Raw genomic sequence first — 14,901 nt, 5'->3', positions numbered from 1 at the left:
TGACCAGCGGCTGCACGCATGGGGCCCTAAGGACAGTTTGCTTGTTTTTCAGGGGAGATCGTGCTCACTGTTTCGCCTCAATGGGGGCCAGGTGGTGACCATCTGATCTCTACACAAGCACTCCTGTGGTTGCAATCTCTGCAGGTCCTCCAGCAACCAAAGTGTTTAAAGTTTTTATATCCATGTCATTGTCTTTTAATAAACAAAATACCACATACAGTATTGCACTTTGTAACTTATAAAGATGTGAGCCACGTTATTGGATGTTTTCATGTAGAAGGAGCATGCAAATCTTTATAATTTTATCAAGTAACGAGGATAAAATAAACCTTGCACATTCAACACTGTGAATGTTGCCTTGGTCTTAGCGCTTTTGCTATCCATTGTTGAATCTGGATATGGGTGTAAGTGGGAGAGTTTGTGTGGGTGTAAGTGGGAGTGTGTGTGTGTGTGTGTGTGTGTGTGCGCAAGGATGAGAGGGAGCGTAACGGGGAGGGGAGCAAGAGACAGGGGGCGAGGGTTGGTGTTCCCCAGAATTTCACAATCGAATTATGGGGTTCCTTAACAAAAAAAAAGGTTGAAAACCACTGCTCTAATCTAATGTAAAGATTTTAGAATGTAGAATGGTTTGGCAATTGACTTGCGTGACAAATGTGATACTGCTTTGAAAATGCATATTATTTTGTGTAAACCAAACCTGCAATGCATACACTGCTAGATTAATTCATATTTCCCATTCATAGCGATCGTAACAGCCCTTGCTGTAAAGGATGCCAATTTGAAACAGCCCGGAAAAAATGCCAAGAAGCCATAAATGCTACCTGCAAAGGAGAGTCATATTGCACTGGTAAGTCGTTCATACATCTTAATGAGAACATCACACATTCTACAGAATCCTTTATAGTCACAGCAGTGTTCACCAATACTACAGATGAATTCACACAGCCTAGGATGGATTCCTGCACACTTCCACACACCACCTTCTGTTAGTGAGCGACACTTGAATTTGATACCCTGACTGGACCACGTCCATTCAGAAACAATTACTTCTCAGTCCAGTATTTTGCTTTTTAGAATCCAAACATTTTAGCCCCTCTCTGTTGGTAATAGAGCAATTGGTAATTTAATGACCATTTAAAATTAATCTGATTTGTAGGTAAAAAGGACCCTAATATGTACAGTTTAGGCTGAGGCCCCGGTGTCTGTGCTGCACGCCGGTCTGCGGTGAGCTGCAGGAGGAAAGACGGGGAGGGAGGGCGTGACGGGGGGGGCACGGCCATGACGTCACCCGGCAGGTTCGCCCTTATTGGCTGAACCACCGTGGGCGTGGCCAGTGCTCCGTCGCAAGTTGCGAACACAGATTTCCTGCCTCCAGAGAAAACTGGTTGCGCAACGCGGCAGCCAAGGTAGGTAGCGGGCCCGGCCCCATTGAGCGGCGGTTCTTGCCCCTGCAGTGCACGCCATAGCGCGCGCTGCAGCAGGCACCGGGGACCTCGCCTAAGGATAGAAGGGAGAGGGTGGATGTGATTTGAAACGTTCAAATGCAATAAAGGGTTTCAACTTGATGGAAAGTGTTGGGGATTCGTAGACTAGCCTCCCAACTGTGGTACAGATGTAGCAACACTTACTGTTTTCGTGACGAGGTGCGCGATTCAACCCACGGGAACACAACAATCAGCCAACAGCATTATTTGTGGGGTTTATTTATGTAATTGCAATTCAGTACGTGTCCGGCAGATGGCGCACTGAATATCTTTGTCCATGTCTGTGGCAAACCGCACAAGAACTTAACACGCGTTCCTATACAATTGATACAGTGTAACATGTCCCTTTAATCCCATTGCAACCAACTCTCCTCCCCCTGCTGTCTAGAACCATCTAGAAAAATTTTACCACGCCCAGAACAGCAGCTACAAGACTATGTTGGTGGAAGAAGATAGGAAAATAATACCATCTTCTGACAATAATACAAAGTCTTTATTTCTCTCATTTACTGTAACTAAAAAATCATAATTTATCAATAAGTTTTAGTCCTCTGAAGTATTTTTTTGCATTGAAACAGTGCTTGGGAATACGGGCGGGTTCCTTGCATTTAGGATAAAGACACACAAGCACCAACTGTTGTTACTGCAAAGTACTACGGTAGCTGCAAACTACATGCCAGCCGTGGGTCACCGTGTCGGGCCACAACCAGGGGGAAGGGGCAGGGACAAGTGTCCCAAGCCCGGAGGCAGTGGAAGGCCTGGCCGGTCGGCACCGCAAGATCTGGGGGGAGGGGGGTGTAGTGGTGCTTGTATCTGGGGGGGTGTAGCGGTGGTTGTTTCTGGGGGGTGTAGTGGTGCTTGTATCTGGGGGGGTGTAGTGGTGCTTGTATCTGGGGGGGTGTAGTGGTGCTTGTATCTGGGGGTTGTAACGGTGCTTGTATCTGAGGGGGTGTAGTGGTGCTTGTATCTGGGGGGTGTAGTTGTGCTTGTATCTGGGGGGGTGTAGTGGTGCTTGTATCTGGGGTGGTGTAGTGGTGCTTGTATCTGGGGGGGTGTAGTGGTGCTTGTATCTGGGGTGGTGTAGTGGTGCTTGTATCTGGGGGGGTGTAGTGGTGCTTGTATCTGGGGTGGTGTAGTGGTGCTTGTATCTGGGGGGGTGTAGTGGTGCTTGTATCTGGGGTGGTGTAGTGGTGCTTGTATCTGGGGGGGTGTAGTGGTGCTTGTATCTGGGGTGGTGTAGTGGTGCTTGTATCTGGGGTGGTGTAGTGGTGCTTGTATCTGGGGGGGTGTAGTGGTGCTTGTATCTGGGGTGGTGTAGTGGTGCTTGTATCTGGGGGGGTGTAGTGGTGCTTGTATCTGGGGGGGTGTAGTGGTGCTTGTATCTGGGGGGGTGTAGTGGTGCTTGTATGTGGGGGAATGTAGTGGTGGTTGTATCGGGGGAGAGGGTGTAGTGGTGGTTGTATCTGGGTGGGGGTTGTCTTCTTGTCTGTATTTGGGGGGTGTAGTGGTGTCTGTATCTGGGGGGGTGTAGTGGTGGTTGTATCGGGGGAGAGGATGTAGTGGTGGTTGTATCTGGGGGGGCTGTAGTCTTGTCTGTATTTGGGGGGGGTAATGTTTTCTGTATTCTTGGAATTGCACTTTGTTTATCGCGGTGCTGAAAACAGGAAGTCTTGCTACATCTGCAGTAGGGGCTGATACAGTACGGCAGGGCGGCCAACTCCAGTCCTCAAGAGCCACAAACAGGCCGGGTGTTAAAGATATCCCTCCCTCCGCACAGGTTGCACAATCAATGGCTCAGTTGTTGACTGAGCCACTGATTGACCCACCTGTGCTGAAGAAGTGATATCCTTAAAACCTGACCTGTTGGCGGCTCTTGAGAACTGGAGTTGGGATCCCTGCAGTAAGGGAATACAGAAATGCTTGGAATATGCATACGGCTATCCTAAATCTAAAAGAGCCAAGGATGAAATCGGGTCTGGGGTTTATATGGCAGATAAGCACCACTTAGCCCACCTAGTTTGCCTGTTTTCCGATCTGTCATCAAATTCTGTTTCTACGTTTACTTGAAACACCAGTCGCTAATGGGGGAAAAAATTCTTATGATAACCTCTTGTTCTCTTGGTTCAAATCAGTGTCAACGTTTTAGCAGCAATACTACTTTTGTTTAGTTTGCGGTTTTATTCCTGGGATTGTCCCGGTCTTTCTCCGTACGCCACATGTCCATTCTGCCTGTTTAGAATGAAGGATTTAGCGCTTGTGATTACAGCGGTGCTTTCCCATTCACAGGTGACAGCAGCGATTGTCCCCCGCCTGTAAATGCAGCTGACGAGACCGTCTGCGTAGACCTGGGGAAGTGTTATGGGGGAGAGTGCACGCCATTCTGCGAAATAGAAAAGAAGCGCCCGTCCTGCGCCTGCAATGGTGAGAGAGCGGCCTTTTAACACGTTCGCTACCGGGGGCGTGCAATGCGTTGCTGACCGCTATAGCAGCAAAGGGGTTAAATAACACAGCCTCCGTTATCCACATCACTGCCTGAAGAGCAACCATATATGCTCTGATGTTAAGACGTTTGTGGCTCTCAGACTCGTGTAAAACATTATCCACAGAAGTGGGAAAAAATTGCCTTAAAAAAATAAAGATATTGGGTTAAGTACCAAAATGTCATTCACTTCCATAGCCTTATTAACCACATGTTTCTATTTGTATGGGCTCCTAGTGCCTGATTCCCTGAAAATAGTTGTCCCATATCCTTCTACCACATCTCCATGAGAAGAGTTTTCAGATGTTGGCCAGCGTCTTGGAGAACCTAAACCAGGTTTTGTTAATCCCTGCAATGCGTTTCAGGCCCCTCTCTGAGTGAAGTGGTTGGTTAAACACTTTATGTTGATGAGGTACGAGCATTGTCTTCTGCTTTCAGACACCGAGCATTCCTGCAAAGTCTGCTGTCGGGATGAGAATAAAATCTGTAGCCCGTATGTTGACGCAAATCAACAGTTCCTGTATTTGCGCAAGGGAAAGCCATGCACTGTGGGCTTCTGCGATACGAATGTAAGTTATCTTCAGGTATAATGGAAACCGTTTGGGCTCCTCCCTGCTTGTTTATCCAGTCATTCCTTGCCACTGCAACCACAACGGTGCTGACCATAGAATAGAGACAAGGAAGTACATGTGGGCCAGGCCACTGTTTGTTCCTTCCATGATAAGTGGTGACCAATGGAAAAAAGGGCCTACTTCCCAGGCCAGATTCGATCTGTCCAAAGCTATTTTTTTTTGTCATGCTGCATATTCATCATGTTTTTGGCAGAAGGTAGCTTAGAGTTTAGAGAAAAGCAGAGTACCAGTCACTTGTAGATTGGATCAGACGTGCTCCTATTTTTATCTTCTTTTAAAGCATTTCTGAATTTGCCGCCTGAAACAAAAAGGCAAGACATCCAAAGATACAATAGGCACATTTCACTGCCTATATTGTAAGCTTCTCAGCACCTCTCCTAAATCTATACTGCACAAGAATTTCAGGGCACTGCTATTGTCTCTAGTGTAGTCTATTCACTTGAATAAAAGATGCGTTCTTTATTCTGAATGACACCTCTATATGGGTTAGTGCTAGTGATTTTGATGAAGAGGTACCTATGTTTTTATTACACACAGGGAAAATGTGAGAAGCAAGTACAAGATGTGATTGAGCGTTTTTGGGATTTCATTGACAAACTCAGCATCAATATGCTAGGTATGCTTTTTTATTATTATTTTTGTGTATATATATTAAGATTGAGAACCAATTTCATATATTTGCATGATATTGATCATGACCTAGGGCAGGGGTTGGCAACCTGTGGCTCTTTCCGCTACTGCTTGCAGCTCTCTCTAGGTCGCCGACCGCCAGCTGCTGCCTCTCCCTCACTATCCAGGCAGTGGCTGCAGGGGACTCCCTGGCCCGGCGCTGGTCGGGCCTCTTGTTGTCGCTGGGCCCGACATCTCCCCAGCTGCTTGCCTGCCCCTCTCTGCTGTACTGTCTCACACTAGGCTCTGTGACGTCGGCTCGTGCCGGAAGTTGCGACATGCACTTCTGGCGCGCACCGGCAGGAGAGCCCAGCGTGGGACAGTACAGGAGAGAGGGAGGCAAGCAGCTGGGGAGATGTCGGGCCCAGCGGCAACAAGAGGCCTGACCTCCAGGATAGTGAGGGAGAGAGGCCCAATGTAAGTTTATATGTGTGTGTTGGGGGGGGAAGGGGGGAGGTCGTCGTTTAGGTGTTTTTTGGCGGGTAGTGTATATATTTATGTTTGTATTTTTCAGTATCGATTGCCCACCTCCATCAATTTTACCAGGATTAGAGCGAAAGAAGAAGCTGGCGGTGGGAGAAGATTATCACCATGTCGGGAGCATTAGCAGGAGGCATTTGATGGCGAAAGGCAGGCAGCGGCGGATGCAGCAGGAGAGTATTCAGATCCATGTGAGCAGTCGGAGAAAAGACGGGTAGGAGCGCGCCCTGCGGTCCGACAAGGAAGTCTTCAGTGACTTTACTGAAGACTTCTAGTCGGACCCGCAGGGCGCGCTCCTAGCCGGCTTTTCTCCAGCTGCTCACTTGGACCTAATACTCTCCTGCTGCCACCTCCACCGCCCGCCCCTCGCCATCAAATGCCTCCGGCTACTGCTCCCGACATGGTGATAGTCTTCTCCCACCGCCAGCTTCTTCTTCCACGCCAGTCCTGCCGCCACCTTACCAGCTCACAAAATCCATTGTCGAGCACTGTGTATGTGTGTTGTGGGGGTTTAATATTCATGCATGTGTTGCGGCTCTCGGAATATTTTGGAGAGAGACATTTTATTATAAAATGGCTCTTCTTCCTTGAGAGATTGCAGACCCCTGACCTGGGGAAACAGGTAAAGGGAAGAACGCATGAAATAATGTATACATTTTTTGCAAGCAAAATAAAGTAACAAAGGCAATCGCAAGAATGTATCAATAGTTTGTGTATCTTCATCAGGGCTAATAGCATTAATGAAAAGTTGTCTTTACTTATAGTGCCGTAGTAAATCTTATTTTTTTTGCACAAGATAGTGACTAATATTGTCTTGATTATATAGTAACCATGTCCAAGTCAAGATATCAAAAACTACAACACTATGGTTCTCGTGTATTGTCATTTGTATTTAACCCTTTTTATAGCTCAGGAATATACCAACACCTATACCAATATATTATCAGGTATAGGTTGCTATGTACTGGGGACAAGTTTACAAACTATGTCTGGTTTATGAGGGGGAGAGAGTGATTTTCAACTGGGTTCACCCACTACAGGCTGAAGTAATTACTCGATCTTTGTGTAATAATTATTATTCTAGTTGACTATTTGATCTTGCATTTGAACTGCATTCTTCCCTCAGGAATTACCAGACTAATGGTTGTCTCCTTGCAGGGAAGTTCCTGGCTGATAACATAGTTGGATCTGTCATTGTGTTCTCTCTGGTTTTCTGGATCCCGATTAGTATTCTTGTACACTGTGTGGTAAGTAGACTTCAGGTGGTCATTGTCTGCATTGCTGTAAGGTTGCGACAGACACACCAGCCCTCCCCCCGACTCCTCCTCCCCCCCCCCCCCAGAAGGTAATGATCTCTGTCTACAATCTCACGCTTGTTGCATCTACACAGCCTCTGCTTTTTACTTGTAGGTGACCACATTGTCCAAGGGCAGGGGGCAGAAATGAATAGGCCATAAAACAGGGATGGCCACCTGCAGTCCTCAAGGGCCACCAACAGGCCAGGTATTAGGGGTATCCCTGCTTCAGCCCAGGTGGCTCAATCAGTGGCTCAGTCATTATGATTAAGCCACCTGGGCTGAAGCAGGGATATTCCTAGTACCTGGCCTGTTGGTGGCCCTTGAGGACTGGAGTTTGCCACCCCAGCCATAAAGGGTTATGTGATAAACCTAGGGGCCTTTGTTACTCCGGTCTACAGTATGATTCAGGTTTGGAGCACATCATATCCTAGTTTTATAATTACAAATCTGCTAACGTCACATTCTCCATTTTAGATGCACTGTCCTCTGCTTATTTATTTTTTTAAAGATTTATTTTACGATATTAAAGTTGTTCCCTGGGCGGAATAAGAGACGATAAGTAGAAGTGTGAGCACTCCTACTGCTGGCTTAGGCTTTAAAAATGAAATTGAGGAAATGTGAGTGAGGGGGCCCCTGGGTATTCTCCGTTATCACAATTAAAGCTTACCGTTGTCTTCCATAGACCTAAAAATAAGTCACCGGCAACGAGGGCTACAATAACATGTCTTTCACTGGCCAAAACTGGGAGTGATCCAGAGGCAATACCATTTCATGTTGAAGAGCCCCCAATTCTGTCACATGAAATAGCTTCCAATGCAACGCATTGTGTTTGATAGCAGAAATCACTTTCAGAGAGGGCGTTGGGTCCAGTGATGCAGTTAGATTGGTGACTTAGCCATCTGTCAGTGATTTGAATTCGTCCTAAAATCCAGTTTTGTGTTGTGTAATAACTGGCTTTGCTTTGTGTCGGATGCCACGTGGCGATTGCTGACTTCTTTTCCCTTCCCAACTCAGGACAAGAAATTGGACCGACAGTATGAGCAGAACACCAAATCTTTGTTCTTACCCAGTGTAAGTATGATGCGGACTGTGACCTATGTCACGTCAAAGTGTAACCCGGTCGATTAGAAAACTCACTTACGGTATAAATCACCAGCGAGTGTAACTGTGCATTAATTAGCCTGCTTCTCACCAGAGTTAATTAGGGCTTTATTGAGAACGCCTAAATGGGAAAATGTCTTCTAGTTTCAGTAGCTTTTCATGCTTCATCAGCTCTTCTCCCTGCTTAGAAAAAAGAGACTATACAGTATGATGATGCCACGTGTATATAATCATATTAACCACTGTCGGCAAACGGGACTGGCATCTTTAGTGCCCGTGGGGCCAGCGGCACATTACTCTTGCCTTACCCTTTTCAGCACCATACTAGTAGTATTTGTGCATGTTGGTTTTGTGTTGTGCTTATCGCTGCTGCTCTCCCACCCGCAATAGTAATAAACATTAAGAGTCCTTAGAATGGTGTATTACAGGGGCGGTCAGCTCCCGTCCTCGAGAGCTACCAACCGGTCAGGTTTTCAGGATATCCCTGCTTCAGCGCAGGCGGTTCAGTCTGCACCACCTGTGCTGAAGCAGAGATATCCTGAGACCTGACGTGTTGGTATCTCTTGCAGACTGGAGGTAACCACCCCTTGGTGTATGGTGGTGTTTTGCTTGGTGGGCGTTACCGGGTTTTAGATGTGTGTAATATACTTAACTAGAAAAAAATGATGAACATTAATGCCAAATATTTACTTCTGCTTTCTATATACGTTTGGCTAATGATGGCAGAATATTTAGTGTGGATTCACAGTCTGCTTTTATATAGACAAATTTACAAATACCTGTCACAAAAAGATTAAAAAAGACAATTAAGTAGACATAGCCGAGTTCGAGTTAGTCCGGTTGCGATAGTGATGAGAACTCTCGAAAGCTTTTCTTATTATATCAATTGTTCATTCAAATAAAACAGGTGCCTCCTAATACTGAGGTAAAGGTCCTAGAAACTCTCCTGTACTCTGGAGACATTAAAGGCTTTAAAAAATGACTTGTTTAGTAGTTTTAAATATCGCAATGCAAGAGAACCTGAGAATCCGAGGTTTAGCTGGTACGGGATGTACGGGGATGAGAGGTAGTTTTCACACTGCATATCATGAACACAAAATCGAAGAGATTTGTGCTTGGGGCATGTAGGCAAAATGATGACCTTTTTAATGAATCCATATATATATATGTTGTAAAGTAATTTTTTGTCAGAAATGTGAAGCATTTGATCGTTATACTAAAAGGGAAAGTAAGGCTGGGGCCATGGTGCCTTCGCCCGTGCGGAGGCGTGCGCAGCCGTGATGTCACCCGCGTGAAGCGTGACGTCACCCGCGTTTTGTGGCCAGTGGAGACGCCCCATGGGGCGCGTGCCTAGGGGCGTCACAGAGCTGGTTCGCCCTCATTGGGTGAACCGCTCACGTGACCGGCCTGTTGCGCCAAGAAATCGGTTTTAACTGATTTCGTGCGCAACGCGCGCCCGCACGCCGCATGGACATGATCACTGCCTTAAGGCAATCTGATCGCTCAGCGTGCGGAGGCATCTGACCCCAGCCTAAGATGTTATGGTTTAGATTACTGAATTTTGGCCTTAGAGGTTTGTTTTTTCTCCTGGCAGAACGTGGAAATGCTGAGCAGCATGGACTCTGCTCCCGTGCGCATTGTGAAGCCTTTCCCCTCCTCCCAGCCCACACCGCGCTTCCAGCCCCTGCAGCCGGTTCCGGTAGCACCAACCTCAGCTGCTGCCGCCGCCACTGCTGCTGCTGCCCCCAAACTGGACCACCAAAGAATGGACACTATCCAGGAGGACCCCAGCACGGACTCCCATTTGGATGTTGAATTAGATGAGGACCCTTTCCCGAACAGCGGCTCACCTGCTAAATCCTTCGAGGACCTGACGGACCACCCGGTCACCAGGAGCGAGAAGGCATCCTCCTTCAGACTGCAACGGCAGGGGCGCGTGGACAGCAAGGAGACGGAGTGCTGACCCTGTGTGATGTGTGCACATCCACTTTAGATTAGACAATCGTTTAATTCCAAAATGCAGACAATCAAGCTGTAATTTGTATAAATGGTGGCCAAAACCTGTCACTGTGTAAAGCAAAGGCAAAGAATGCACACTCGAGAGTCCATAAAACCGCTTACCCAAGCTCCCTCTGACTCTCAAACATCATTGTATATAATTACCAGATATGGAAGTGTCACTTGTTATCCTTTAACCAAGATTTCTTAAGAGGGCTATACTTGCAGAGGGAGGAAACCGAAAGATGTGCTTATTTACAAGTATACTTCCAGAATCTGGGTACCTGCAGTCTAGATGCTCTATGATGTTTCAGAGACTTGGGTTGGGGAACCTCTGTTGGACACATAAATGTACTCCTGAGTGTTTTTTTGTCTTCAGTCCAAAACTCTTCTGTGGAGAGATTTGTGACGGAGAGTAGTGTAGGGCGCATATATATACATATAATTATATCATGTTTCTCGACTCCAGATATTTAACATGAGTTAAAATGGCCAGACTATGATCTTACGTGACTGAGTAGATCTCGGCGTTCACTAAGACTTCATATAACATTTTAGTGCTCCAGTAATTAAAATGAAAATGTTGTGGAGTAACATAAAGCATCCCATTCCCCTAATAAAGCTCTGTCCTAAAAAAAAGAGTTTAACATTTTGGAAGTTGGCTTTGGAAAGTTAGCATTACCTTTATTTAGTCGATGCAAAATAGTAATACCACATAGCAAAATAAAATGATGCTGCTTTTCTGTTTAGGGGAACGTTCCTGTATGTTTGTGCTTATTTAGTTGATTTTATTTATTTATTTGCCAACACACCCTTATTAATGTTTAATAAGCCCCCTGGTTCATGTAAATGAATATTTACTTATGTGCTGATCAGCCATTTTCATTTTTCTTCCATGTCTATTGACTTTGAGCTGTGGGATCATTTCATGGTAACCCAACTCTTGCTATGTGTGTGTACATATTGTATGACCATTTATCCAATGTTTGGGCTGGTCCTATAAACACTGAAGAGGAGGGCTGCCCCATGGTCGACCAAAAACTCCCCTTGATTTGAATGGGAATGCCATTGGCCAGGTCAGAGTTTTTAGAATCACCCCATGAGCTGGCTTCACTCCTGATGTGGCAATCAGTTCTGTGATTTATTATTAATAGTTGAGGTCAATGCAACATTTCCTTGTCATTTTGTCCGCTATAACTCATACCAAACTATAAATCTCAGGATCAATTACTGAATCAATAGTGTGGCAGGTAAATAGGATCAAATAGTGCTCACACACGTTAGGTATTTGACTCCAGAAGATTATCCATTGCAAACAGGTTGCTTTTCAGCCTGTTTTACAAGCCTTCTCTGTCGTCTCACAATATTCTTGCCCACACTTGGGTTTCCTCAAATCTGCACTTGAATATAACCAGATTTGCATTTGTGTAGAATTGAAAAAGTACAACCAAATCGGAATGCCATGTTGACACAGATTAGTGTTGCGAAGATCGTGTGCCACAGTTCAACCAAGTATTTCATACCTCACCAGCAAGCTTCACATGTAGATGGGTTAATGGCGTTTCACTTACACTCTGTCCTCAACATCCCTACACCATTTCCCCAATGACGCACACTTTTCACTTTGCATGCCCCCTTTTCCTTGTTTATATTCAAAATACCAATCCCCTAAATAAAACAAACCATCAATGGAGCATATAAAATAAAGGCACTTCTGATTGATTGTGTCAGGGATTACTTTTTGAACCCATTTATTTCTTTAAAATGTAGATCTAAAACAGTGCCACTAAGATACGCAGAGTTGCAACCATGCTGAACTGCTTTAATAAGAGGCCAAGGTGATTAATATAATTATTCATAATAAATGTAATAATAATAATGCACAGAACTGGTTTTAAGTGTGTCTCCTCTGTATGTAATCTCAGAATGGCCTCAATCTGGATAATGTGTCCCATTTTGGGTACATTAATAGATTTCTGAATTACGGTAGCGACCATGTGCCGATGCTGCTCATGTGTAGGATCTTCCTTTACAATGTGTTTTATTTTCCTTTATGTATTCCCATATCTAATTAAATTAGTAATCCCCCTCTCCCCCATCCCCCCCCCCGCCCCCCTTTTTTTTTCTTTCACAGAACTGGAACCTCCAAAGATGAACCGCGCTATTTTCAGCTCTGGGGAGCCTTTCCGGTTCCAGAGATCCTAACCGCTGAAGTTACTGGTATTACTTTATGGTTTTTAAAGGCTATTTAAATGACCATCCAATAGAAAGCGACAACCGTGGATTTTGCGGCTTCCTATTGGCCTGAGATTTGACAGCCATTTTGTTTTCTCTGGAGGGAGATTTAAACCCAGTATCCTCACCGCTAAGTATCTTGGGAACCACTGAAAAAAGTGTGGTTCAGCTCCAGCTTACAGTTCCTATACTGTAAAAACAATAGTGGGGGGGTGGGGAAATCCGGGGTGGAACTAGTAACCGGGGCCTTACCTGTGAAGTGGGGCGTTACCCGGCAGGGAACCCACCAATGGTGGCGATTTGCGGAGATTGGGCCCAATTTACGGTGGAGCCTAACTTGAGTGTTGGGACCTCCTTCCTCTGCTGCCGGGTAACGCACCGCACCACCAATAAGGCCCCGGCAGAGGGGGTGGGGGGTTTGGCAGGCCTAGGGGAGGTGTTAGAGAGAGGGGGGCCTGTAGAACTCCTGGAACACCGTTCCGGTGCATGGGAGTACAGGCCCCTGAAAGTCGTGGGCCCTGGTGCAGTAGAACCGGCTGTAGTTCCGCCACTGGGGAAAGTGCTTATTTAATTTTGCTTGATGGGTAGGATATATTGTTTTGTGTCATCCTGGTGCTTTCCAGGCTTTGATAACATTTAAATAGTCTTGGGGAGTAATTCTATATTTTCTAAATTATTCGCTTGGGTGGTTTGTGGCTTGACGTCAATAGGGTTTTTTCCGACGAAAATGGCAGGATGGCTATATTCGGAATATATAGAATTACCCCTTTTAATCCTTTACATTTCTGTTAACCTGCAGTACAAAATGTTTCTACGTATTTCATTGGTCGGCTATTAATTGAAATCTGTATTTCCCAAGAATAAAGCATAATAGATTTGGGGGAACTGTACTTAAAAGTTGAAGTGTGAGTGGGAAGGGGGGCGGGTTGGCATTTACATGTCACTGTGCAGCTAAACGTGTGAGGTCAGGAGTACATTCTTTTCTTCACTTTGTAGCCAAAAACTGCTTGTCCCCTTTGATGCCAGAGGTTACTGCAACACTGTTGGGACTCCCAGGCTGCCATGGAGTTAATTCTGTGACATTACCCTCTGTTACAAAAGGGAGCTTTACACATTGCAAAGTAACATTTTCACAGTTGATGGTGTGTCGGTCTCTGGGAATCGCACTTTGTATTCATATTGAGGTGTGGAAACTACTGTTAAGCCAAAAAATACAGAGAAAAGGATGCATTGCTTGAGGGCCTTGCCAACTATTCAGTATTATGTCAATCAATGTGCTACACCCCAAGTTCCTAAAAAATAACTTTTGCCTGTATACCAACACCCTTTACTTTTCTCCTTTCTCTTTTTGTTATAGTTAAATGTGCAGTCCACTACATTTTGTGTGTGTGCGTGTTTTTTTTTTTTTTTTTTTTCATATTGCCTTTACTTTTAAATTTGTGTTTGGTGCAACTGCTGTTTAACTCAGCCCCGATCACTGTAATTTTATATACGCTGCAGCCCTCTCTCTGTCTCTGTTTGAATATAAACTCCTAACAAGCGCAGTTTGTTGCATTATTGGCCTTTCAGGTCTGCGTTGTGATAGCGATCTAACATACTTACAAATTTCAGACCAGCATTAAAGATGGTGTCATTTTATTGCACCTCCATCGTATGCTGCCACATTACAGGCGGCTTTTGTGAAAGCTCGGAGAGCCTCATTTTCAGTGATAGCACAGACAATAAGCCTGTTTCGGTTCAATGGCTTACAGCAGGGTTGCCAACTCCAGTCCTCAAGCCTACCCCCCCACCCGCCCCCCTCCCCTCCCAACAAGCTGCTTTCCCAACAGGTCAGGTTTTCATGATATCACTGCTTCAGCACAATTGGCTCAAACGGAGGCTCAGTCTTTGATTGAGCCACCTGTGCTGAAGCAGGGACTGATTGAGCCAGCAGTGCTAAAGCAGGGATATCCTGAAAAGCTAACCAGTTCTGGGGGCTTAAGGACTGGAATTGAGCGCCCCTGGCTTACAGTACATGCTGCTGTTGTACAATCCTTTTGTGAATGAGGCCTTGTATTTTAAGGGCCTAGAAAGTGGCACTTCAGTTCTGCTTGAGTGTATTTTGAAACGTGTGTGCGCATTTTGTAAAGATGTATAATTCTGTACTTGAGCTTCAAAGTCTATATTAAAATGGCGAGCTTCAATTTTTGTGACCTAGTTACATTAAAACGGCAGCAAATGCAGTATTTATAAAAATAAAAAAAAGAATAAACTGAGTAAGTAAATTATCGTTTGTATTATCTTTTTTTATTAACTACTACTTGGCGCTGCAGTAAGGCATCTGTGATAGTGATGTGTTCCTTTACTTTGCTCTGTTTATAAAGCTGTCGAGACTGATGTATTTGTATCCATTCCTTGTGTCTGCACTGTAAGACGCTGATAAAAAAATAGCGCACTTACATAAGATTGCCAGCACATTGCCAGCCATTTTACATAATAGAATATATATTTAATTGACACTAGGGCCCTATTTTATACAATCCGAA

General features: G+C 45.2%; 1 protein-coding gene across 2 annotated transcripts in view; it reads left to right on the top strand.

Moving 5' to 3' along the window:
* The window catches only part of ADAM17 (ADAM metallopeptidase domain 17), a 121,184-nt gene extending 106,546 nt beyond the window's left edge, over positions 1-14,638 (top strand). For both annotated transcript variants that reach the window (XM_075598341.1, XM_075598342.1), the window contains exons 14-20: positions 744-847; positions 3,771-3,905; positions 4,402-4,532; positions 5,133-5,211; positions 6,903-6,991; positions 8,057-8,113; positions 9,738-14,638. In XM_075598341.1, the coding sequence (XP_075454456.1) occupies positions 744-847; positions 3,771-3,905; positions 4,402-4,532; positions 5,133-5,211; positions 6,903-6,991; positions 8,057-8,113; positions 9,738-10,106 (964 nt within the window). In that variant the 3' untranslated portion in view covers positions 10,107-14,638. The remainder of the gene's footprint in view (positions 1-743; positions 848-3,770; positions 3,906-4,401; positions 4,533-5,132; positions 5,212-6,902; positions 6,992-8,056; positions 8,114-9,737) is intronic.
* The last annotated feature ends 263 nt before the right edge of the window (positions 14,639-14,901 follow it).

The sequence above is a fragment of the Ascaphus truei genome, chromosome 4 (genome assembly GCF_040206685.1).
Source record: "Ascaphus truei isolate aAscTru1 chromosome 4, aAscTru1.hap1, whole genome shotgun sequence".
NCBI lineage: Eukaryota > Metazoa > Chordata > Amphibia > Anura > Ascaphidae > Ascaphus > Ascaphus truei.
This window is presented reverse-complemented; position numbering and strand designations above follow the sequence as displayed.